The sequence below is a fragment of the Trematomus bernacchii genome, unplaced genomic scaffold (assembly GCF_902827165.1).
Source record: "Trematomus bernacchii unplaced genomic scaffold, fTreBer1.1, whole genome shotgun sequence".
NCBI lineage: Eukaryota > Metazoa > Chordata > Actinopteri > Perciformes > Nototheniidae > Trematomus > Trematomus bernacchii.
In genome coordinates this window covers 499,012-525,288 of record NW_022987592.1, presented here as the reverse complement: position 1 = coordinate 525,288, position 26,277 = coordinate 499,012, and the positions used below count along the sequence as shown (strand labels likewise).

Here is a 26,277-nt window from a genome sequence, read left to right as displayed (position 1 = left end):
AATAAGGTCCCATGAGTCCCACCGGAAGGAGAGGGACTTCGCCTCTCTATAGGGGTGAGTGTAATAAGAAGGCAAAGTTGACGTTCAGTGTGTTGCCGGGAGCATATAAGGATTTATCCACGATGTTGAAAATGTTAAAAATGTTTAGAACATAAAGATAAAAAGGTTTAATGTTTTAAGGAGGTGACCCTACTCAGCCAATGAAATCGGTGCAGTCAGTGAGCAATTTCAAATGGCGTGCTCAAAAAAGAGAAAGGTAGACAGCGAAAACAGAGCATTTCATGACATTTTCTCTTATTGGACCTCTTTGAAATGCAATTGAATACCCCTGCATTATAGCAACAACAACAACAATAATAATAATAATAATAATAATAGCAGTAATAATTGGGAGGGGGGGGCGCGGCTGTTCTTATGTTCTCTGAGGGGAGGCTCACCTTCCCACACTTTGAAAACCCCTGCTCGAAGCTAAGAAAGATTGTTTGTTGTTTTTTTCTCGGAAATTTGTCAACAATAGTTGAATTCTTGAAAGGAGAAACATTAACATATATATAAATATATAAAATATATAGTTTAGACCACTAATACAATTGATGCATGTCCAGTCTAGGGACATTAGTGTCTTTCTGGACCATTAGAGACCGGGTCCTCAAACAGGGGGTCTGCAGACTCTTAGTCTGGCTCCAGCATTACTCTACATGGATACAGTCATTTTGAAGCAAATGTTAAAAACTGAAAGCTTGGGATTTAAAATAATTTGGAGCTTTAAATAATTTCAATAACACATTATTGATTTATGTATGCATTAGTTAAACAAGGAAACACTCCGGCACAGAGGCCTTTACAGTGCAGGGTCACAAAGGGAGGGGGAAATGCTCAGAATAAAATCACTTGTTCTTTCAAATGTTACAGAAGCATTGTCAGTAGTATTTGATGTGGTCTTCAGAGACTCCACTGTGGGAGGGGAGCAAAGACGGACCCAGAAATCCCAAACAGCCCGCCTGGAGAAACTGGTCTGGTGTGGGATGGACCTCTGCTCTGTGGGGGGGGCTGCAGTATCTGTCCCACTGCACCTTTAGTGTTCAGCGCTGCCGGGCCACTGTAGAGCAGATGCCTCAGGTGGGGGGGGGGGGTGGAGTAGCAGAAGCCTCGGGTCATGTCAGCCCCCAGCTGGAGCTCAGCAGCAGCAGCAGGGTGGAGGAGGAGGAGCAGAGCCGCAGTGCAGCGGCTGCAGACACACACAGCATGACTCACTACACTCTACACTCTACACATGCCAACCAGTCCATGTCATAACAATAGTAACATTAATATTTAAAATCAAAAGTAATTTATGAAAAAAGTGATTTTGGTAACTTTCGTTACAAATGTATCTTTCATTTACTGACTGCTGGTTTTATGATGAGTGAAAAAGATAATGAGCCCCTCCCAGCTGAGACTCTGCAATGATAACTGACTATTTGTTAAACATCATTTAAAATGGATTGTTTAATTGTGCATAATTGATGCAATATATATGTTCTTCATGTGATTATTTTATAACTTCATGGGATGTGACCATAGTGAGCTGAGAAACCTACCAACAACATGTCCTCTTCCTTTCTTCAGTCTTGGGTTGTCTGTAAAATACATAAAATAAGAAAACCATTGAGTTGGAGCTCACCAGACTAAGACAAAGGATTTCAACGCGTCACCTCACACACACTCACCAAACACGATAAGGCGGGTGTGTGTGTCTGTGGAGCCCAGAGGATTCTGGACCGTGCAGCGGAACATGGAGCCATTGAGCTCAGCAGGGACTCTGTCCAGGACCAGCTCTCTGCCCGCATGGTACTCCCTGCCATCCAGCAGGAGCCCCCCTACTCGGGTCCAGGTGTACATGGGCTCCGGAAAAACCTCACTCTGTGGACACACACACACACACACACACACACACACAGACAGACAGACAGACAGACAGACAGACAGACAGACAGACAGACAGACAGACAGACAGACAGACACAGAGAGACACAGAGAGACACAGAACAGATGATCTGTTACCTGCCCTGAAGCATCTGTTGAGGAAAGTCTTCAGTTGCTTTGTCAAAATGAATCAGCACATTTGCTCTTTAATCTGCAGATAAAGGGGGCTTATTTTTGACATGCTTTTATTTCTGTAGTCATAAGTATGTTTGGTCATGTTTAAGACGCTTTCTTCTTTTCTGATCCTCTCTTTCTCCCCTCCCCGCTACATTCCTGTTCCTCAGGTCCCTTCATGGCAGTCTGTCCCTCCACCAGATGCAATCTGCTTTCTTTCCTTTTCCCACCTAGTGATGTGGCGCCCGCGAACGAGCCGTTTCTTTTTTCTTTCTTTTTTTTATTAAGTAATACAAGACAGAATGATATGATGATCTCGGTGCTACGGGTGCTCCGTGCATGCAGTGACATGTAATATTAGAGACTGTTGGATGCTGCTGTTTTGAGCATTGCAATATATTTATTTTCATTATGTTATTTATTTATGATTATTTTTAGGCTCAGCAAAGATTTGTTGTCAGTTTGTATAGGTGTTGCTATCTGCTTTTTTTAGCGTGGTTCTACAATCAGAGAGTTACAAGGGTCTGTAAATGCAATGATTTAAGTGATATGTGTACACATATAAATCATTAGTCAAAACAGGGCTAAATTTGATTGAATTATAAAAGGTATATTTCGCAGATAAACCTATTAACCCCGCCCCCTTAAAAATAAAACGGCTCTTTTGAACGGCTCTCGCAAAGGAACGGAACCATAAGATCCGGCTCCCTTCAAAGAGCCATAATTCCCATCACTGCACCTGACCTTAAATACCGCCATCCTGTTCTTCTCGTACGTTACTACCAATTAAGGTTTGGCTGAGACATTGACACATGTTGTTATTAGTGTTTCATTTAAGTTAAATTGATGAAAATGTACACTTTACCTCGTTGGCATGCACAGTGACACACCATGACTTGATCTAGTTTCTTTCTTTTAGCAGGGCCAATATTTAGGACTGGCTTTAATTTGTGACAGGTGACCAACGACCAATGATAGCCTTATCACGGCTGCAGCTTAGGTTCTTCTGGGCCTTTCCACTTGGGCCCCGTCCACACGGAGACGAAACGGACACGAAAACGATTTCGAACCGAAGTCGATTTCAAAAAAGTCTTCCGTCCACACGAAATTGGCTCAAGAAACGTGTCCGTCCACACGAAAACGCTCGAAAACGCTGGAGACGCTGTAGTGCATATGCCGGGCCTGTAAGTGGCGCTGTACTTCCACCACAAAATACACCAAAAGCAGCGAATAAGACCGATGACGATTATTATTATTATTATATTATTATTGTTGCTGATGGTTGTGGTAGAGGAGCTGTAGATTTTGGACTAAAATCTGTATCATGGTCAGTAGCGTCTGGAGCACGAACGTAACCCTGTGATCCGCCATTGTTGTTGTGGTTGTTGGCAAAACGCATCAGCAGTAGAGTTGTGCAGTGACGCGTCCTAAAACCCGGAAGTAAGCTTCTTCCGGTTCCCCTCGACAAAAAAGCAATGCAATTTCTCCATAGGATTTTAGAAAATAGCTCGAAATAAGGTCTGTGGTTGACACACATTCAAGAGACAGATCACGCTTTGTTCAGTCGGATAATCTCCACATGTCTACCCTACTTTTATAATTTATTTATGATTATAAAATTATAAAAGTGACTGCACCACTCTATGACGAGGGGGTGAGCAGGAGAGGTGGGGAGAGGCGGGGCTATGGCGTCATCGTTTCAGGAAATGATCGTATAGGGCGTACACACGGAGCCGCAAGCGATTAGTCTCCAGACTTACCCACTTTGGGAGCCGTTATCAAAGTGTATCGGATTCGGGCTCCGAAGCCGCGTCTCCGTTTCGGCTTCGTGTGGACGAACCGTCTATACCAGTGGTCCCCAACCACCGGTCCGGTCCGCTTTTTAAAAAATATTATACAAAAATATTTTATTGATTTATTGATTATCAGTCTGAAAGACATTTAATTTTTCGCGTGCCGTGAGTTATTACAGTGATACCTTTTTCTGAACCAGCCCAACTCATGGAAAACCGCCCATCTGGCAACACTGAGCGCGAGAGCAGTCTGGACTCTGGAACGTCATAACGCTGTGATTTTCGTTTGGATTATTGGTCTGGGGGTAGCTTGCGAGTATGTGTGTGTGTGTGTGTGTGTTTGTGTATTTTTGTGTTTGTGTGTATTGTGTTTGTTTCCCGGGGAAAACACTCACGAGAAACACTGGCTGTTGTTATGCCTGCTGTGACGTTAAGTTACTCAGTTCTCCGCTTGTAATTATGCCGTTACAAGCTTCAAAGTTGTATTTATCATCTGAATTTGCCGAAACAAGTTTAATATTCTGAAAGCCAAGACTTTGTTTATTTGAATCAGGTGAAAACAAACTGTAACGGACCCTGCCGTGTTATCTATGATTACTATACGCCTTGCATTCATAATGTCAGCGGGAGGGAGGGGAAGCAGCGCTGCGGAAGAGCCCAGTGCGAGTGAGAGGTGCCTGTCATCTTCCCTACAAGCTTCAATTTTGGAAATAAAAGTTTCATATTCTGAAAGCCAATACTTTGTTTATTTAAAATCAAACAAAACACCCCAACCCCGAGAAACTATTTTTTTAGGCAAATCCACGTTTATTTTGAAATGAGCCGTTGCGACTTCAGACTGATTTCGATAGAGCGGTTAATATTTAACCCACAAAAAGCCCCGCTAAAAACAAGCTGAAAAAAACGAGTGCAACACAAACTTCTTTAAAGAGCTTACGGAGTAGACTGGACATAAGGAACACACTTCGGGTGTCATTGTCTCCCATTACCCCTAGATTGGACCGGCTTGTTGCAGAGACACAAGCTCCCACTAATTCAGCGTAATGGTGAGTTGTATTTTTATGCACTTTATATTTGTTTTTATGCCGGTGTTCAACTGGTTATTGTGTTAACTGGTTAGATCTGCTTACGCATTTACTTTGATTACCTCCTTCTTTTGCAGATGTGCGAGAGACTTTGAGACAGCAAACTGTGTTGAGTCAGTGTTTGAACGGGCAGATTGTCTGTAAACTGCAGCATATAAATGAAGCCTGCAATAAATAAATAAAATCGATTGAACTATAGCCGAGGCAATTAAGGTCTGAACCCATGCTTTGAAAAACGCTACTTTGCTTGCATGTTATCTAATCGTCTGTGCCGCGGTGCCGTTTTTTTTTTGTTGCAATTATATGCCTTTGTGGTGTGTTTGATGCAACATTCAACCCAATGGAAAATAGCTAACCAGTTAACACAATAACCAGTTAAACAGGAACACAGGTCGAAAATATGTTCTTACATGAAACCGGTCCGTGGCGCAAAAAAGGTTGGGGACCGCTGGTCTATACGATAGAGAACGTTAGCGGATACAACTGATATCGTCTCCATGTGGACGGGGCCTTAGTTAGGAGCCTAAGCAAAAAAGCCTATTTGTCCGCAACCCATATCTTTTATCATGACCCTCTGGAGACTTTTTATGAACTTGACAGAGTGATCCCTGTTCAAATAGCCCCCCCGTGTAGGAAACTCACGGCAGGAGGTCCCAGCCTGAAGCCCTGGACAGTGATCCGCACGGTGTCCCCCACCCTGGCCTTACTGGGGCTCATGGACAGCTTGGGTCCTCTGGGAGTAGCTGATAGAAAAATCAAACAGCATGTATGACTGATGATGTTCAGTGAGACATGCTTCACATTTCATTTGTGGGAATACAGGTAATTGTGAATTGTACATGTTATCTAAAAAAAGTTGTCTACCCACATAATAAGGATGTACCGCCCTGCTGAGATGAGATTGAACATGTCTCCCTCCTGTCATGTAACTTTGGTTCACCCAGTGAAGTGAAGCCGTACTAACTTTGCTCAAAGCTTGGCCTGACCCACTCAGGCATTCATTGTTCTCACTTCCCTTTGAGTTCATGGATTCATTACCCAGGTTAGTTCTTTGTAGCTCTGGATTTGATCTCCAAAAAGTGTTGCGTTTGCTGCAGCTCTGGGTATTCATCTCATTATTTCTCTTGAAACGGCACATCATCAGTGTCTGGACTGCCGGGGTTTCGTCTGACATGTCAGTACACTCTGCATATTTATTCTAACTATAACTAGTTTACCTTTCCATCACTGCTCTACTACTGTGGAACTCTTTCCTGACTGAAACAGCTCACTAAATATAACCTTGTCAATGGCATCATCTTTGTTTTACTGCCTCCCTCAGGAGTATTGTGTATAAAATGTCTTCAGCCTTACTTCTCGGAATACCTGCACTTCCTGAAGGTGACATGACTATGTAAGGCCTGTCACTCATGATTCCAAACCCCTCTAAGCTAAGGCTTAGAGGGCCCAACATCAGGGCCAAAAGTCTGAAAAATATAAACAAGTTTTCAAAGCAAAGAAATCCGATTTGTAAGTGAAATACGATCTGAACGAGAAACAAAAGTGCTCTGAATCTGAAAACATATCTGCATCTAAAAAAAAGAATTCCTCCAGTATCAAAATATAATTAAATGTGAAATGTTAAAACATTTTTTAAATCAAAACAAATGCTAAACTGATTCATAATAATATCCAACCTGAAAAAACGTAGTTAAACTTTAGTTTGAATATAGCATTGTATCTTTCAAATGTCAGGATCAAAACTTGAACTTTCAAATACATTTTATCTTTGGAATGATCAAAACTTTGGGCCCAGATTTGGCTCCATAGGTAGATGGGTGGGACCATCAGGTGAGGGGAGGAGATATTCAGAGTTGCACTGATACAGCAAGGCCTGATGGGAAAATGCGTCAGTCACCAACACTGCCTTAAAGTACTATGCTGCAGTGAGTGTACTGTTTAAGGCCATGATGCCTCCAAAGGAACATTTTTGTAAAAAAACTAAGTATATTAAGTTAACTAAGTAGAGGGTCGCTGTGCTCAGAGCTACGTCATGAGTACCAGGTCTGCTCTCATGCAAATTAATGCATTTAAAAATGATCAATAAAATGATGTTTTTGTTATATATTTGATATCATGGGTCCCTTTTGCTTTAAAAGCTGACTGTATAACGGTTGATGTGAGGCGGTGTGTGTGTGCAGGACTCACACAGTGTGACCTCGGCCTGCATGGGCATGGACAGAGCCGGGTGGTGCACCTCACAGCTGAACAGAGCCTCATTGTCCAGCTGGGGGTTGAGGCTCCAGGTCAGCATGGCCCTCACCTCCATGGTGCCGTCCCCTGCCGCCTGCTGATGCTGCTGGAAGTGGTAGAGCGGGTCGCTGCTCTGGACCCAGTGTGGAAACTCCCGGCTTACCACTGTCTCAGGGATCGCCTCGGTGGTTGTCTCGGGGTCTGATTCGGATTCCTGCTCTTGGCCCTTGTCTGAGCCCCGGGGGCCGTCCTGGCCCAGCCGAGCCAGCTTCCCTTCTAGTTCCAGCAGGGACAGGGACTTCTGGACTTTAGTGTCATCTAGGTCTCTACCGGTGAGAGCCCGGGAGCTCCAGCTCTTTTCCAGCCTTGGGCCATTTCTTTTGTCTTCCACTGAGGAGGAAACCTGGACAGTTGGCACCACATCAATCAGCTCCCCATCTCGCTTGAAGTACACCTGAAGGACAGGACAATGGAGGCGTGCTCAACAGGAACGCAGGTCATAAGTACAGCTGGTGGAAGGAGATGCTAAGGAGTCAACAGTGGTGTTCCATAGTGTGTGGTTGTTCACAGTGCAGGGAACAGTGAGGAGGAGGAAAGTGTGAACGTTTAAACAGGATTAACCAGAGGCCTGCCCACGACTGATGGCTGTGTCACTGTTTCTCCTAAAAATACTAAACCATTTATCATATCATCAGAGATTCAGGAAAAATTAGCAAATTAACTATCCAGTATACTTCTATTAAGTATGTAATCAATGTGATCTTCAGAGGAACTGTTTCAATGCCATGGAAACCAAATGATAACATGTCATGTTTAAAGTCATTGATATGGAGCGAGTTAATTTACCCTTGGCCCTATTGTTACCTTGAGCATATACCTTTTTATCAGGGACTGTGTATCTCTATTATTGATTTTACATTAGCATTTCAAAGCTATCTTTAAGATAATAAAGCGCTTTAAAATACATATATCAGACATTTACTACATCAATACTGTGGACAATACCCACAAGAGGGTGAAGTGTCTTGCCCAAGGACACAACGGCATGTTGACTGCAGTGGCGGTCAGGGCGGGATCGAACTACTAATAGTACCCTTTAATGTGTGTGTGTGTGTGTGTGTGTGTGTGTGTGTGTGTGTGTGTGTGTGTGTGTGTGTGTGTGTGTGTGTGTGTGTGTGTGTGTGTGTGTGTGTGTGTGTGTGTGTGTGACCACTGACTGAGGGCAATGATGTCTAACGGCCCAGATCCCACTGAGCAACACGGCATGGAGGTTAGTGCACAATGCAACACTTCTTCGTCATCATGTGCAAAGGCTGAAGCTGCGTCTACGAAGGCTAAAGATGTTTAGATAACAGGCCAGAAAATTATCTGTCCTGGAAAGCTAGCTTCTGCAATGCCATAGAGGGCTTGAACTTGAAACCTGAGCCGTTTCTCAAAGTCGAGGACGCTTCCTTGGTAGGACATGTCCTTCCGAGTCAGGTCCTTCAGAGGCTAGGCAAGAATCATTCCTAGCATTCGGAGAACGAAGAATGGAACAGGCTAGCACCTCACGATGTACCTAGCTAATTATGAACTTGCTTTACTTTCACGGAACACATTTATGGTGATAACAAATTTAACAAAGTAAATATTTACCAACACATTTACTACGCCACTGAACATACTTACATTTAAATGTGTACTGCACGGATTCAGCCATTTTCTGTCAAAGATTTGGGAAATTGGTCCATGCGCAAAGAATTGTGGGTCATTTAAGACCGCCGAGCATGGGCGTAGGAAGCATCCTAAATGTGGGGGGGACATTTTTAACGGGGGGTGTGGGGGCGAAAAAAAATATAGATTTCCTGTATTCTGGTGCATTTTAACAGGTGGTTTGATACTTTTATGTGGCTATACTAGCATGAGGAAAATGATGGGTACATTTTGTAATTTCATCCAGTAGTAAAGAAAGGAAACATATTTGATTATTAATTCAGAGCTGTCTTTGAATTAATAAAAAGCAGTTTAAATGCCCATTTTTTGTACATTTATATACAACAATAAATATTTGTGAGTGCATTGAGAGATATTGTTGTGGAGAGTCATTTATATATAAATCGCAAAATACATTTGTGAATCCTTCTGTGAGCATTTATTAATATTGAGACTGATCTGACTCCATACGGATGTTAAGTTCACCTAGGAATGGTATCATTGACTTAAATGTTCAAATAAATGTTGCTCTTCTGTCTATATTGGTCATATGATGCCCCTTGACTGAAATGTTTCCTGTTCAATATCCCCACTGATTTCCTTAAAATCCTGGGATGAGAGTCCACATCACAATTTACTCTCAACTGTCATTTCCCTTTCATCACTCACCTCAGCAATGGACCTCTCTCCACTGTCCCTGTATTCTGCCTCTGACTCACTCTCAAGCGCCTAGATGTCAAGAGAGGTGGTGAAGTGATAATTATTTATTGAGCAGTATACTCTTTCACATTGAATCATAACAAGTCATACTGAATGTAAATACAACTGACTCTAAAGTAAGTCCCAGTCTGTGACATTGGACATTTTGAAGACTCAAAGTCCCAAGCAGTAGGTATCTCTCTACCATGACATAAAGACGAAACTCCTCTCCAGAAGTGAGACGCCGCCATCACTGTTAACTGATACCAGCTGATGACTTACTTTCCTCTTCTTTGAAAAAAATGTTCTTATGCCCATGTTGTCTGGGGGAGAAAACATATCAAACCAAGAGATCGTCAGCTTTGATTTTCGCTGTATTAACCATTTCCCGAACATTTGGTGTGTGTGCCTTACCTCCGCCACCGGCATCGCTTCATACAACAGATCTGAGCTGTCCAACTATGACAACACTCCTTGAACATGCGCGCGCTATGTGAGAATCTGCCTTGGTACGAAGTAGCAGTGAAAACATGGTACGGAGTTTCATTGATTTGGGCATTCTCTCAATAAGAAAGTGGAATGGATTTCATTTGATAGTGAAGCACTGACACAGCGCTCTACAAAGTGCGGCGAGTGAATAGACCGATTCACGGACTTTCCGCATAGTAAAAGTGGGGGGGTCTAAACTAATAATTTGAAAAAGTGGGGGGGACTTGTCCCACCCTCATATAATGGCTGCGACGCCCATGCCGCCGAGGATACACATAAGCAGCCTTGACATTTTCTGCAACGAAGGATTCAGTCCTCGGTAGATTTCCAAGGATCCTGTACATTGGAACAGTCCTTCGGCGGGATTCGATGACGTAGAATCCTTGAAATAGAGGCTCTGAAGGATCCTTCCTTGACATTGAGAAGCAGCTCTAGTGTGGAGCTAGACTTGCTCACAAAGTGGCTCGACAGGGAGTCACTGCAGCTTGTTAAAAGAATGTGTGCTGTCAACATCAACTATCCTATGACTGGTCTTAACATGGTGCGGCAACGGTTAGATACAAACAGTGGCGAACCGTGTCTATCACAACTGGACCTTCTGTAGACACACACACACCCCCCGCCGCCGCAAAATCATGAATAATGACTTTCAGCGGCTGCAGGAACTTGCAGATCTGCTCCTTGAAGTCGAACCTGCTAGACCTAAAAGGTTACCTACCAAGCCTAAGCTTCCGTGACACATCTAGAGACAAGCTAAAGACTGTAAAGCTGACATCAACGGCTTAGAGTGCGACAGTAATCGTCACATCTCAGCTCTTCATGCTGGTCCACCCAACTGGGCAGCATCTGGTCCCAGCACATCTCCCGCAAAGCATGGCTTTCCAAGACCAACTTTCTAATCCTGCTCCAAAATAACTTTGGTCAACGTCTATCCTAAACAGTGTTGGGTGTAATGCCTGTATGGCCTTCGTCCTCAATGGCTGCCGCCACGTCGCCTCCACACACTGCCAGATATCTGGCAACGGGGGCGAGACGAAGGCCGGCTGCGCCGGATGCACCGGGCCGTAAAACCCCTGTCGAAGGCGGCTTACTGGCCTCGGTGGCAGCAGGGTCATCACCGCCGGGAAGTCCAGACGCGCAGACCTGTGTGCTGGATCCTCCTGGCCGCCGGACCCGAAAGTACCAGACAACGAGGCGTCCTCGTCGTCTTCCTCCTCCGTGAACGTGGCCACCCGGCCCCTCGGGATGGCGAACATGAATGACACCTCGTCATCCTGTTCACCCATCTCCACCACCTCAAGGTCCTGATCCTCCGCCTCCTCCAGCGGGCCGAACTTCACCCGGAAATGATCCCCACGATGTCGGTGGCTTAGCCCAGGGATCATCCGGCAGGCGTTTACAGGCCGGCGACTGGCTTAGGCCATCCTCTACGTGGTCCGGCCCCAGGCATTGGAAGCACAGGCGGTGCGGATCAGCCCCCGCGATTAGGCCAGGGCATGTCGGACAGGTCCGGTGTTCGAGGAGTGGTGAGTCCATGCTTTTCTTCTTTTTCCTTTCTCATTTACTGCTCAGGTTGTTTAATCCTGCTCGCTGAAGAGAAAAGGATGACAGTCAGGAGGCGAGGCCTCCTTTTATGCGGTGAGATGCACGCGCATTCAGGTAGGCCCGCCCCGGGGCCGGCTACATTTATAGAAGTCTCAGTGGATGAATGCTTGCATGATATGATCAAGGGGTAGTACCCATAGAGTCCAGTAGAGGGCGGAGCCTGTGAGAGATATAACTGTATTTTTCTTTACCGTTCTGTTTTAATTTCACAATAAAGTTAATAGTAATATTATGTTTGATAGTATTATGTTTTATTAACTAGACCACTGGGTCATGTTAAGACTTTTCTGTCGGTTTGGTGTTTCAAATATCAAAACAATATATGTGTGGATAACAAAATAAATCCGTCATAAACTAAACTGGAAATTATACTTGAAAGTATAATTTATTGTGTTAACACTGTAAACTTGACAGTTTTTTTACCCGCACCGCCTAGTGGTTAAAGCACGTTATTGAATTTTTTTGTTGAATGTGTTATATTTGATGAAAACATTTAAATATTAAGAGTAGCCTACATACAAAATAGGGGGAAAGTAGAAGGTCAATGATAGAAATATAGAATCGCTATTCTGACCTTAGCTGTCATGTGGGTATATATGAATGCTGTCCATTATGGACACAAGCAATTTTCACCCATTTATTAATTATATGTTTTAAATTTGATAACACCACTGTGTTTCCCATCCCCTAAACCTCCAGGGATGTACACAGTTTAATAATGGCAACTTCTAATTATGGGAAATACGAAAACGTCTTTTAAAACTACAATTCCCAGTAGAGACGTGCCATAGAACATGTTGCGAAACACAATTAGCCAGCATGTGTAGTTCTGGGGGGTGGGGGGTGGGGCTGGACCCGTTCAAGTCCAGTTTTGGATAGTCTGCCGTGGTTTCATTCCATTTCAAAGAGCTGTTTGACGCTCGGCGTAACCTTGGCGCACTGCCACTCCAACATCCAATCACAGAGCTTGAGGACTAATCACAGGGTTTGTCAAGCAAAGCGGATGTTGTAGTCCCAAACGATAGCTGAGGATTATGGGTAGTGTAGTGTCTTCGGCCATCCTAAACTCAGAAAAAACTTATTTTTTTTTTTTTCGAATCGAAAGCATTGTACACAATTTAAACCAATCAATGTTGTGTAATTAACAAGGATAAATTGATGTTTTTTAGTGGATGAGTACGGCAGATATCACTGTAAAATCATTTGACAGTGAGGTGAATACTTCCGGTTTTATTATGAAAACTGTGAGACCGGAAATACTGTTTTCACCCCGTGAGGGTTGACGCCAACTTTACATGGACGCAGCCGTCAATAGAAATGAATAGGGGAAAGACGTAGTATATACACGTTCTCCTGGCGAGACCTCAAATCCTCTTCGTAATATCTATCAAACTATAGATCCTACACATACACTGGACCTGGATTCTAAAAGTACAATATACACTTCTCGCTAGAAATCTAATCAAAAAGCATTTTAATGGCCAACTATTCTACAATTTAGGATTTTCCAGAGAGGGTTATTTGTGAATATACGACCCTTCGGAGCGTTTTCAATCAACGGGAGCATGAGCCCATATGCCGCAAATTGTTGTTTCTTACACGACCACTAGAGGTGCTAAACTTTAAAACGTGACTATAGGTCGTAATAAGCTGCTGAACAATCGACCTATTTGGTAGTTTTTTGGAGGAGGACAGGCTGCTTTCTGCATCTCTACGTGCCTCTACCTCTTTCCAGGGTGTGACAAGAGAAGGCAAGGAACACCGGCTATCTCTTTATGCAGATGATTTACTGCTTTACATTAAGAATCCAGTCGCCTCATTACCCTCTGTTATCTCAACTCTAGACAACTTTGGCTCTTTCTCCAGCTACAAGCTCAATCTTCAAAAGAGTGAATGCCCTTTAAAATATGCCACTCTGGTTTCACCTATCTTGGAGTAAAAGTAACTCGCTCATTATCCACCTTGTTCTCTGCAAACTTCGCTCCCCTCCTCGTTCAAATTAAACCAGATTTCCAGAGGTGGGGTAACCTACCTCTATCGCTGCTAGGCAGGATAAATGCTGTCAAAATGAATAGCTTACCAACATTTCTGTTATAGCAAGAATAGCAGGCTTTTTGGTGTGTCTGACGGAGTTGACAAAATCATTATATTATTTGAATAAATGTCAATTGTACTGAAAAGTCTTTAAATAAAAAACCTGTTCCCTTACATGGTTTGTTGGCTTATACCTTTATCTATCACTATATCAATTTCAAATTAGTGTTGTATTTAATTAAACTTTACCACGTGTTTTGTCCCTTATCTCAAGAATCAGTGACTTATAAAAAACAGCGACATAATTGTTATGTTGTTATTTGTTTGAAATAAGATACTGAGCTGCACTAAACTATATTTTAGCATTTAAAATACCTAGCCATTCTTTTGCGGTTATTTTTGTGAAAGTAATTCAAAAGTAATATAAAAGTAGTGTAACTCATTACATTTCAGAGACAGTAATATTGTAATGTAACTTATTACTTAAAAAAACCAGTAATAAGTAATATGTACTGCAGTGTTTCCCCTACCATTGTCTTGGTGGGGCGCTGCGCCCTGCCAACGGTGCCCCGCGCCCCGCCTGAAATTCAAGGTGTTTTTAAAAATTATTTTTGTTTTAAAAAAAAAAATTTAATAAAAAAAAAATATATATATAGCACCAAATTGCAACTGAAGTAATCTATCTCCGGTCACTTTTCACATTGAACATGTGCTCTTTTATTAAATAAACTAAACGCCTATGTTATTTATCCAATGTATGTGCATGTTTCAGTGTCCACTGCTTTGCATATTCACATTCTCCCTCCGCTCTGTTTCTGAAGGGCGGGGCTCCGCTCCCACACACACACACACACACACACACACACACACACACACACACACACACACACACACACACACACACACACACACACACACACACACACACACACACACACACACACACACACACACACACACACACACACACACACACACACACACACACACACACACACACACACACACACACACACACACACACACACACACACACACACACACACACACACACACACACGCATTATTGCCCCGAGCTCTGCTGTCTGCCCGTTTGTGTCCCCCCCCAGTTTCAAATTCGTTTAATATTATTTTTTAACCTCAAGCCGTTATTGATAAAAAAAAAGAAATTCAAATGTTTTTCTTCCGGGCACCCCCCCGTTAGGGGCAGCACCCTGCCAAGGCAGTAAACCTAGGGGAAACACTGTACTGTATTACATTTTGAAAGTAACTTGCCCAACACTGATCCTAAAGGACATCCGGAAAGGAAAAAGAAAATGTATTTGATGTTAGATGACCAGAGTAACCTATCAATAGCAAGATCTGACTTCTTTTACGAATGTGTCATTCATGGAAACGCTTCTCCTTATAAAATCAAGACATGCTCTGGCACAACAGAAACCACTGGGAGAAGAGCCAGTGGCTTTGTTGTCGAGTCAGTTAACGGAGGAGTGCCCTTGCTGCTGCCTACCCTTACTGAATACAACCTCATTCTTGGGAATAGGGACGATATTCCCACTCCGGAGGCTGCAAGCTACCATCCTCATCTGAAAATGGTGGCTGCTGAAATCCCACCACTCAACCCTTCAGCTGAAATCCTACTGTTGCTCGGTAGATACATTATTCATGTTCACAAAGTTTGCAGCCAGTGCAATGGGCCACACAATGCTCCCTTTGCCCAACGCCTTGACTTGGGTTGGGTTATCGTGGGCGACGTCTGCCTAAGGGTAGCTGAACAAGCCAACTTTGAACACTTTCAAGACCAACATCCTGGAAAACGGACGCCCCAGCATCTTCCGTCTATGCGAGAATAACATCTAGGTGAAAGAGAATTTCACAGGTCAACAACAAAGGCCTACACCTGAGAAGCTAGGCAGGCTTGTTATTCAGCCTTTCGGACGACGACTAAAAACTTGCACCTTCAGTTGAAGATGAGACCTTCTTCCTCATAATGGACAAAGAGTTCTCAAAGGATGGAAAGCCTCTTCCAAAAAAGAGTCCACTCAGCAAACATTGCCCCTTCATGGACTCACATGGTCTCCTACTCGTTGGTGGTCGTATGGAAAAAGCAAGAATAACCTCTGACAATTTTACCCAATACTTGTTCCTGCTAGACAACATGTTGCCACACTACTAATTAGACACTTTCACGAGCAAGTTCATCACCAAGTTAGGCACTTCACGGAAGGATCCGTGAGGGCAGCCATATTTTGGGTTGTTGGAGGAAAACGATCCATCAGCAGCGCTATCTACAAGTGTGTAACTTTCTGCAAGTTACATGGAGACAGGAGGAGCAGAAGATGGCTGATCTGCTGGCCGATCGCTTTAGCACAGACCCGCCCTTCACCTATGTAGGGCTCGACGTGTTTGGACCTTGGTCAGTGCACGAAGAACACATGGAGGTCAAGCCAACAGCAAGCGGTGGGCTGTCGTCTTTGTGTGCTTGAGCTCACGAGCAATACACATTGAGGTGCTGGAATGAATGCATTCTTCCAGCTTCATTAATGCCTTAAGACGCTTTCTTGCCATCAGTGGCCCTGTGAAGCAGTTCAGATCAGACTGCGGAATCATTTCTTGGGAGCCTGCAAAGAACTCCAAATTGACTCCAAAGGGTGCAACAACGATCGGATTGAGAACTACTTGACAGAGCAAGGTTGCACATGGCAGTTTAACCCTCCACATGCCTCACACATGGGCAGCAGCTGGGAACGAATGATTGGGGTCGTGTCCTAGATGCTATGCTGCTCAAGCGTGGCACTGCAAAACTGACGTATGAATTGCTGGTAACACTCATGGCAGAGGTCACAGCAATAGTCAACCCCAGGCCGTTAGCCTCAGTGTCTACAGACCCAGAGAACCCTCTCATTCTCACTCCAGCCACTCTCCTTACCGAAAAAGTCGGCACACATCCTTCACCTCCAGGTCAGTTTGACGAAAGTGACCTTTATAGGCGTCAGTGGTGACAGGTTCAGAGTTTGGTCAACACTTTCTGGGAACGGTGGAGATTAAATCAGCAATCTCCAAGGTCGACGCATATGGAGGAACGAAAAGCCTAACATGCAAGAGGGGGTTGTCGTCTTGCTACGGGACAACCAAGTTCAGAGGAACAGCTGGCCTGTTGGGCTAGTTACAAAGACCTTTACGGCGGTAAAACAAAGCTGTTTCTTAGACCTATCTCAGAGGTAGTCTTTCCGGCAGGGGTCAGTAGTGGCTTGGACTGGGAGCCGTAGGGTCGCCGGTTCAAGTCCCAGAACAGACTTAAAGTATGGAGTGGGGACTGCTACTTGGAGAGGTCCCAGTTCACCTCCTGCCCTGCCGTGGTGCCCTTGAGCAAGGCACCGGACAATCCCCCACCCCCCCACTCCAATTGCTCCCCGGGCGCTGTACAATAGCTGCCCACTGCTCCTCGTACTAGACTCCTGGTTCTAGGATGGGTTAAATGCCACCAAATGTCACTGTGTGTGCTGTGTTCTCTGCATGTGTGACCATTAAAGAGGGTCCAATTATATTATATTCTCACTGTGAAATAAGCTGCTACAGTGAATCCAACCGAACATTACTTTTTTTCAGGTCCTAGTTAGTCCTGACAACTTGCAGATGCCAGGCGGGGAGTGTTCTTTCTTTCTAATGAATGACATCTGTTTTGACTGCTATAGCCTTAGTGGCCTCTAGGGGCAGGCTAGTGTGTTCCGTTCGTGTTAGGTTTCAGTCCTGCCATTTTTTTTGAGAGCCACATGGAAAGTAGGCTCCTGACCCAATCTACCTCCATCTGTTCATTGTTGCCCTTGAGACAACATATTCTGTTGGGACATTTATTTGGGAATACATTTTGTATATTCTGCTACTTCTATTTTCGTATTTGATGTAACATTTGATGTATATTCAGCATATGTAGTTAAGCCATGTATATAATTGCTACATGAGTAATAATTATCCTTTTATTGGTCGTTGTGTGCATTTCATTCATTTATGGGGAGAAATACATTGTATTTTGTCGTTTCTAGACGTTTATACAGTCTTTGTTTGTATTTTTTCAGTTTCACACCACTTCTATTAAATAAACAAATGTCAGCTCCTGTCTTGGTTATTTTTTGGTAGAGTGTTTACCTCGCTGCTGTAAGAAATAAATCAATATATTTTGCCGGAACTTTAAATAATATGATATACTGTAGTAGTGTTTTCCCACGGACTGAATATGGGGGACACCACGGACTTCTGGAACAGGATGTTGTTTGTAGCATTAGCATGTAGCTAATAATGTTTTGTATGTGAATATAAGGAGAAATGACACGTGGTGTTGCACACTAAACACACTGTATTTAACCCTCACTTATTGACCCTGCAATACTATTATTAGGGAATGTTTAAATGACCAATAAACATTAGAAGATTGTAAAAACTAACAACAAGGAATTACGACAGACAGGATGTGCCTTGGACCCGCCCCCGTCGACTCTAAGCCAATGGGAGAAGACTTCAGATGATAAATATGTGACACAAGCAGGAAGTCGGTCTCTTTCTCATCCCATGCGTGTGGACAGAAGAGCATAGCTGTCGCCATTTGCAATTTCATTGTATCATCTTATCATTGTTTTATTAAACGCTATTAACTTGTAAATAAGCTTCCTGGACTCTTTTCAGCTAATCCTGGGCACAGAGCTAAAAAAAACTACACTGCACAGCCACATATCTACAGGTGTGGTGAGTGCAGAAGAACTACACATTCTAATTCTAATGTATAATTGTAATGTTATACAATAGACTTGTTTCCAATATATATAATGGCTTAAGGTTTCTTTCCTAGCACACAAACCAGTGAAGCAAGTTGGATGATGGAGTCCTTCAAGAGAGCTAAAGAGTGAACCTGCTCCGTCTCACCGTTGGAACAGGCTTTGCTCCCGTCACGATGCAGACCAGAGTGAAGTTCTGCGCCTCGTAGCGGCTGAAAGGAGCTGGGCTGTTGGCTGCCACCACAGATATAGACTTGGGAGGTACTGCAGATAAAACAAAAAGAAAAACTAAATAAACATACATTATAAGTTATTATGAGTATTCATCAAGTAATGAAGAAATCAGGGTTAGGTGAAGAGTCAGTGACGACTCTGAGCTGAGGAAGCTGCAGCAGCACTTCTACTGTGAACTTTAAAACGATTCTTCAATTCCTTAAACAGAGGAATGCACTTTCTTGTTGGGATTCGATGCTTAGATGGATATCTGCCACTTTCTGTACACTTTGATAGTTGGTTGGTTTGCCTGGTTTATCAGAGATACTGGTAGTTGGGGTTTGTCTATTGGTGTCTTTTTCAACCTTAGTGTGATACGTCCTAACAGAGATCCCCTCACAGCTGGTCTTATATACATTTTACATTTCTGTCTATGTACAGGTTCAACCTTCATGTTAACCGGGCCTCTTTCACACATAGTTCCTGGAAAATTGTTGGGATGAGATTTGTAGGTCCCACTAGAGATTTTCACAACAGCTACTCACATGCACTAAACTCACAAACACTTGCATCATTGCAGCTTTTGATTAGGGCTGTGCAAGTTAGCGCGTTATTATCGTGTTAAAACATTAATCAATTAACGCCGACAATTATTTGATAGCGCATTTGAGTAAAATGACCCGGAAGTACCTCAGTGGCAGCCATGATAAGAGCTGTTGGAATTCTCTAGACCATGGAGAAATGCTGTGACCCTGCTGAAGGGGAGCCAGGGCAGGAGGCTTAACATGTTGATGTAAAATATTTGTGTTGTACTCCTGTTTTCACTTTAGAGCCCTTTTAGAACTTATAGGGTTATCATTTCAGAGCCCCATTCTCCATTGCTGTGTATGTTGAAAATAAAACTAAACTTTTCATAACCACAATATTTTAACTGATTTAAATGCGGTATGAGGCATGGCTACAATGGGTGATCGGTTTGGTATTTTAAGCGAACAACTTCACAGACGTTTTGTATAGGTATGGCCCTACAATATATTTTTCCAATATAGCATAATAGGTCCACTTTAATTCATTTCGGAGCAGCTCTGGCAGGAAACACTGTCCAAACCGTTTTGGCTACGTAAAGTGAAGTTGTGTGTTGTCTTTGCTGGCTTTCGCTGCCGCGAGTTTTGGTCGAACAGTGATGATACTTATACCATTGGAATCTGTGGAATCGCAGCTTTCATATGCTATCTAGTTTGTGCAGATCCGATGAAGTATAAAATATTTTTACCGTGAGTTATGTGCTAAGTGCGTTAGCACTCTTTCGCTTAGTGCTAATTCAGAGGCTCGGCGTTAAACTTGTAGAGTTGGGTAATCACACTACAGTTACTAACATTGCCCCGACACGCGTTACTTCGTTACTTTTATAAAATCAGTCATAATCACACTGACAGACAAGAGGGGTTTCCGCCGCAGGTTTATATGTACGTAATCTGCGCGACTTGCCACATCTCCACGTGCAGTCAGCGATAACTTTCGAGGGCTGGAGGTATGCCCATTATTTTGAATTCGTCCGAAGAATAGACAGGAATGTGACGGTGAGGTGCAAACTGTGTCCAGGGGCCTCATTTATAACGCCTTGCGTAGGATTGACGTAGGAAGGTTGCTTACGTAGTACAAAGCACAAAAATAGGTACATAAATGTTCCGCCATTTTCCGATTCACAAAACATTGCGTACCGGCGAGGGAAGTGCGTACGGCACTTCCTACGCCTGTTTCCCTTTATAAATCACAATCGACTCGTAACGCCCATATTTGCCTATACATAGTCAAAGAAACGCCCATTCATTCATTCATTTTGACTGACTGCATGAAGAAGATCGCAGGAAATAACGATAGAACAGCTAAAAAAGACATCTCACACCGTGTCAAATTTTGGTTATTTTGGGGAGGTCGAGATAAATCATATTGTTTGGTGGATGCAGTTTGAACCAGAGTAGCAGCATGGAGGTCGGATCGTCACCAAAATAAATAAATAAGTGGTCCGAAAAAAGTTAATGACAAAAAAAATACACATAGCCTTCCTCAGGCAGTGTGTTTGTACCGGGGACAGGAGACACCCCCTTGATGAGAAACTGTAAGAAATGATCGGGGAATCCCTCCGGAGTGGAGTCATGACGACTGGATCTGAATTATTTTGTTGTATTTGGTGGTTTGTGTTCCAGCTGTCGATCAGCAACTATATATCCATAATCCACCAGTTAAAGGAAATACAACTAATGGGTTGTGTTATATTAGCTGTACAATTTACCACATATGGTGTTCTTAGTTTCCATACCTCCTGTGTTTTACGAGCGACTTATCAAGTCTTGGCAAACGGCATAAAACACGATTAAACGTGATAGTATATAAAACCATGCTCGTATCCACAACCTATAGAAATGCAAAACGGCGTCAGTTTATTCTGTCCTCCTGCTTACCGCATCATTTATGAGAAAACATTTCATAACATTAACACAACATATTCGAGGTGGTTTTAAATAGCATCCGTATTTATTTATTTCTCCAAGTTATGTTTTTGTGTGCACTGAGGAGTCTCAAACAGGCGTTTGTTTAATCATTTTAAGATTGGCTTTAATCAATGTTTGAAAATGAATTCTTCATATTTGATAAATGAGAGGTAACATTTTATTTATGGTATTATTTCCACATATTTCTCTCCATTCTTCCTTCTGCCAACGGTGTTGCAGTTTCTCGTCTCTCCCGTTTGTGTGCTTAGTGCGTACGCATGGGTTAGAGTTTGCGTGGAGGACAGCACATTTTCCCGTCAAGTTAGTATTTTATAAATCGCAAACATTGCGTAGAAACTGGCGTACGCCATTTTTTGAGCGTATATCCCTTTATAAATGAGGCCCCTGGCCAGAAGCTGTTATCCACTGCTGTAAACACCACATCAAACCTCAACAAACACCTGCAAAGAACACATGCTAAGCTGTCTTGCAAGCTTGTTGTGGTAGGCTGGTAGCCTATTTTATTAAAGAGCATATAAAAAGAAAGACTTGTGTTATGTCTTCCTTATTGCAATAGTAATTGGGGGTGCAAGTGGAGTCTCGCAGAGGCAAAACTGTGGCGCGCTTACACTGTAGGTGCGCCGCAGTCTGCGTGATCTGCCTGTAGGGAGGGGCGGGCCGGCCCTGCGAGTAAAGTAACGATTAAAGTAAGGAGTTACTTTATGTAGAGAGTAACGAAGTAGTGTAATATATTACTTTATTTTTTTTAAGTAATATGTAATATATTACTTTTATTTAGTAACGACCCCATCTCTGTAGACTTGTGTTTTGTTTCGGTAAAAATGGTTCATATCGTCAGGTAGCTGAGTTTCTTCCCGTTAAGTGGGTATGACACAACACCAAAGTACTCTGTTTTCCCAAGGATATGGTCTCTGACTTGGCTGAGAAGATCCTGCATATTGGGGCTGAACATCCGATCGTGAAAAATGTGGTACTGCACATTGGAACAAATGTTGTTGTGAAACAACAGTCAGAAATGCTGAAAGAAGACTTGTCTGTTGGAAACTGTCAGCTCTCTAAATGCGGAGGTGTTCATCAGTGGCCCTCTACTGCCATTCAGAAGAGGAGTGGAGAGATTCAGCAGACTGTTTGCATTGAACACGTGGCTTTCAACTGCCTGCACTGACCATTCTGTCCATTTTATTGACAATTTTAACTTTTTCTGGGACTGCAGACATTTTTTTAGAGCAGATGGAATTTGCCTGAACAAGTCAGGAGTTAAATTGTTTATCTCTAACATATTCAACTGCCTGCGTCATCAATCTGTTCCCTCTGCCAAGGACAAGCAACAAGAGGAATCAAAACAGGAGAAAGACACACAACGTGCAGAAAACCATGAAAAAGTATCACTGCACCCGCCTGAGGAATGTCTTGATTATGAGAGACCTATGAGACAAAAGGAGGAGTCTCCACCGCCCTTCGGCCCCCCTATCAACACCTTTGAGGATACTCTTCCTTCACCCCCCAGCTCTCTCTTCTCTCCGCTCATCCTTTCACCCTCGTCCCCCTCAGAGCTGTATAATAGGAGAGTTACGACATCTCCGTTCACTCCAATGGACCATTTTTTTACAGCAATGGCGTGGAGCCTCTCAATAGTTCCCCGGAAGTTAGCGGCTATTGTGAGGCTCCACGATCTGCGGCTAGCAGCGCAGTAGAGTTGCAGCATAATAGGCCGTTCGTGATGGACTTTTAAAGGTAAGAAGACGTTTAAAGATTTATATTGCAGATATTATCAGCACATCTGAGTCAAATGAACATGTGTATTAAAGGATGTTAGTGGATTATCCCTTAAATCATTAGATTTAGGGAACGTTTACAGATAACAGATTAGGCTAGGATACCGGATAAAGTTAGCAACACACGTTAACCATGAACAGCCTATTAATCCGTTCTCCTAATGTTATTTCGTCCAACATTGTGGAATTAGAGAAAAGGGGCTTCTTAACGTGCTTTTATCCGGGGTGGAGGGAGTTAAATATTAGTTAAATATAACATTGGGGCGTGTGATTGTGTCCTTGTGATTCTGTTGATTATTACCTGTCTGTATTCTGTTGCAGCTGATTTTGGATTGATGGCAAAGGGAGAGGGACTTAAGTGAGAGTGAAAACACAAGGTAAGTTTAAAATAGGTCAGCAATTTCCCATCCTATAGGTTGCTATATAGATGTATCTAACCCTTTCTCCTGTCTTTGTCTCCCATGAACCCCAGGGGGATTCAATGGAGCCTGAAGACCTGCAATGAGACCCTCACCCTGCACCTGAGTCTCAACTCCAAGAGTTTTGCAAGCCTCTCCCTGTTCCTTATTTTTATTAAACAGACATTACGCTTCCCAATGGTGTGATCTTCGTTTTGTGAAAAATATGATTAGGCCTACCTCACATATTTTGTTGTTGTCTTTTGCGATAGTTAAATTGCTCCTGCTGACTTGAGCCAGCCATTCTTTCCTCCTCTCTGTGTCAGTGGGGAAACCTTACATTCGTACTTCTTTCTCTGAGCGATTGGAGCATCCCCAGGCAGCACAGCAAACCATGGGGGAAACTATATATATGCCAGGACAACACAGAGGAAAAGGCACAGACAAACTGCATGATATGCTATTCAATGTTTATTGAATTCCATTTATTTACATGGATGTTCCTAAAACAACACATAAACATCATCATCATCATGCTGCTGCTGCTGCTAGTCCTTTGACTCATTGTGCTGTCAGTTGACAATCATTGATAGGCACCTGTCGGTCTCCTGTCCTTTCTGAAAGTCATAAAGATTACATTAGTCATTTAGATTACTTACTGTATGTCCTCAATTACCATGGGATTACTGAAACCACCATGAATTAAAGAAATGGTAGAAATTATTCTAATCAGAAATTTGAAACCTTCCTTCCCATCCCCTCCCTCTGAATATATCAATAAACATTAGGAAGTGATGCTCCTGACTACCATACAAGTTTAAGAAGATAATATTTGTTTTAAAGAATTCAAAGCAATAAACAACAGCAACAGGCTCTTTAACCAAGGCAACGTTAGCCTAACATGTATATGTTAACAAGGCAGGTAAGATAGCTGTTCACACTATCTATGTATATTTTCTACTTTTTGTAATGCTATTTTATTTCTATTTAAGATGTTTACATTTTCGATTGTTTAATTCTAGTCTTTTAACTGTCTAATGTACAATGCCTTGTCTTTTGATGCTGCATTGTAAACATTTCCCCAATTGGTATCAATAAAGTACTTCTTAATTTTTATCTTAATCCTCAAATATTAGCGAATTTTCTTCTTTTTTTTAAACATTGATGTAACTACATACACATATCGATATGTTGTGTAAATATTGCAAATCAAAACCTTTATTGACCACTAATTACCAAAAATTGCATTTCTATCTCCTGTTATAAATGCATTCAAATGGCCCGCCACGAACTTCCGGGAACTTTCTGAGTCTCTCTGAACCACGTGACGATCAAGCATTTTGGACTTCCGCTTTCGCAACTCTTCTATTATACGGCTCTGGTCCCCCTTCCTGGAGTTCAATGACTGCATGAAGGAGATGTACAGGCTTGGCAGCAAGTGCCTCACCCCCGTCCAGTGGCGGCTCCAGAGTATTTGTGTTGGGTAATCTATGGTAGGGCTAACCCATACAGTGGTGGGGCTCAAGTCAGTATTTGCAATGTAATTACATAGACGCTATATCGCCCCCCTTGACAGTGAAACGCCACGTGTGAGGTTTAGATTATTTCCCTGTCTCAATCCAAATTGAACTGTATAAAATAAAAAGGCACATTTGTCTTGTAGTAAATAACAAGGGCGACCTGGAGCCAATCCTGCAATTTCCCCACAGGTGAAAGAGTTGACATGCTGAAAACCCAACCCCTGCAGGGGGGTCTGGGGGGATTCTCCCCCAGGAGATTTTTTGAAATACTAACATAGAATACATATTCTGGTACTCTCTTGAGAAGAAAATAAATAAATCTATTACTACACGACATATTTAAAAAAATGAATGCCATTTTTGTTTTTTGTTACTTTGTTCTGAAAGCTGAACCTGCTGCTCCTCACAGAGAGAAGAGGGAAGAGGCTGTGTGAATTACTTTACATTGTGGATAAGGGTGGATAGCCCCCATTGTTCTGTGTGTCAAAATGAAAGACAGCCCACACACCTATCAATCATCAAACCGTGGGGTCTTATTTCATTACGTGTTGATTTCTATCAACACGTAATGTTGTATCGATGTATAAAGAGATGTACTACCGCAAAAGTATTGTCTGTCGGGACTTCCTGCAACAACACCACGCCGTTATCGTGATTCTGATTGGCCAGAAGACATTATCAAAGATGTTTTATTGAGAAGACGATCACTACGTGACAAAAGTTTTCAAAACCGTTTCTAGTCTTCGGTATTTCCAGACAAGTGGCTACTGAAATCAATCTTACTAACTGCTGTCTGTGCAATTTACTCCGCGCAAGTTGGCGGACTTTATTTTGCTTACTTTAACATCATTTTTCATGGTGGGGCTAAGCCATTTCTTGGTATGGCTGTAGCCTAACCCCGCCCATACCCTGGCGCCGCCACTGCCCCCGTCCCTCAACGTAGCCTACCTACATCACCGAAGCAGAGACGTGCATCATCACCATGCCTACCACAATCATCCAAACCAAAACCTGCACCACCTCCTCTCCGTTCAAGACAGCATTGGCTGTCTCCGAAGCCTGATAACGATGTGTGTGTACAAAAGGCAGCAAGCTCTAACTGATATATGGGTCCAGGCTCAAGGGCGTATGGCACTTTTCAAATGTAGCAGTGATTCCACGTCAGCCAAAGCTTGTCACAAAAATCTGACTGATAGTGTATTTAACAAACTTAAACTAGCTTTATTAAATGTCAGGTCTTTGGCAGGAAAAACATTTTTAATCAATGATGTTATCACTGAGCACAATCTCGATTTTATGTTTTTAACTTTAATCGCAGCTGTTCTTATCGAATCAACCCCTTCCAACTTTAGTTTTATGAGTCAGGAAAGAATGCATACGA

The 26,277-nt window shown here is 42.8% G+C and overlaps 1 protein-coding gene across 1 annotated transcript in view; it reads right to left on the bottom strand.

Annotated features, from left to right (window-relative positions):
• Nucleotides 1-1,154: 1,154 nt before the first annotated feature.
• Nucleotides 1,155-26,277, bottom strand: part of LOC117481481 (immunoglobulin superfamily member 21-like) — a 45,180-nt gene continuing 20,057 nt past the window's right edge. The window contains exons 4-9 of the mRNA XM_034129180.1: nucleotides 18,626-18,741; nucleotides 7,145-7,643; nucleotides 5,600-5,700; nucleotides 1,710-1,902; nucleotides 1,581-1,619; nucleotides 1,155-1,228 (exon numbers count right to left, since the gene is read on the bottom strand). Of these exons, the coding sequence (XP_033985071.1) occupies nucleotides 1,155-1,228; nucleotides 1,581-1,619; nucleotides 1,710-1,902; nucleotides 5,600-5,700; nucleotides 7,145-7,643; nucleotides 18,626-18,741 (1,022 nt within the window). The remainder of the gene's footprint in view (nucleotides 1,229-1,580; nucleotides 1,620-1,709; nucleotides 1,903-5,599; nucleotides 5,701-7,144; nucleotides 7,644-18,625; nucleotides 18,742-26,277) is intronic.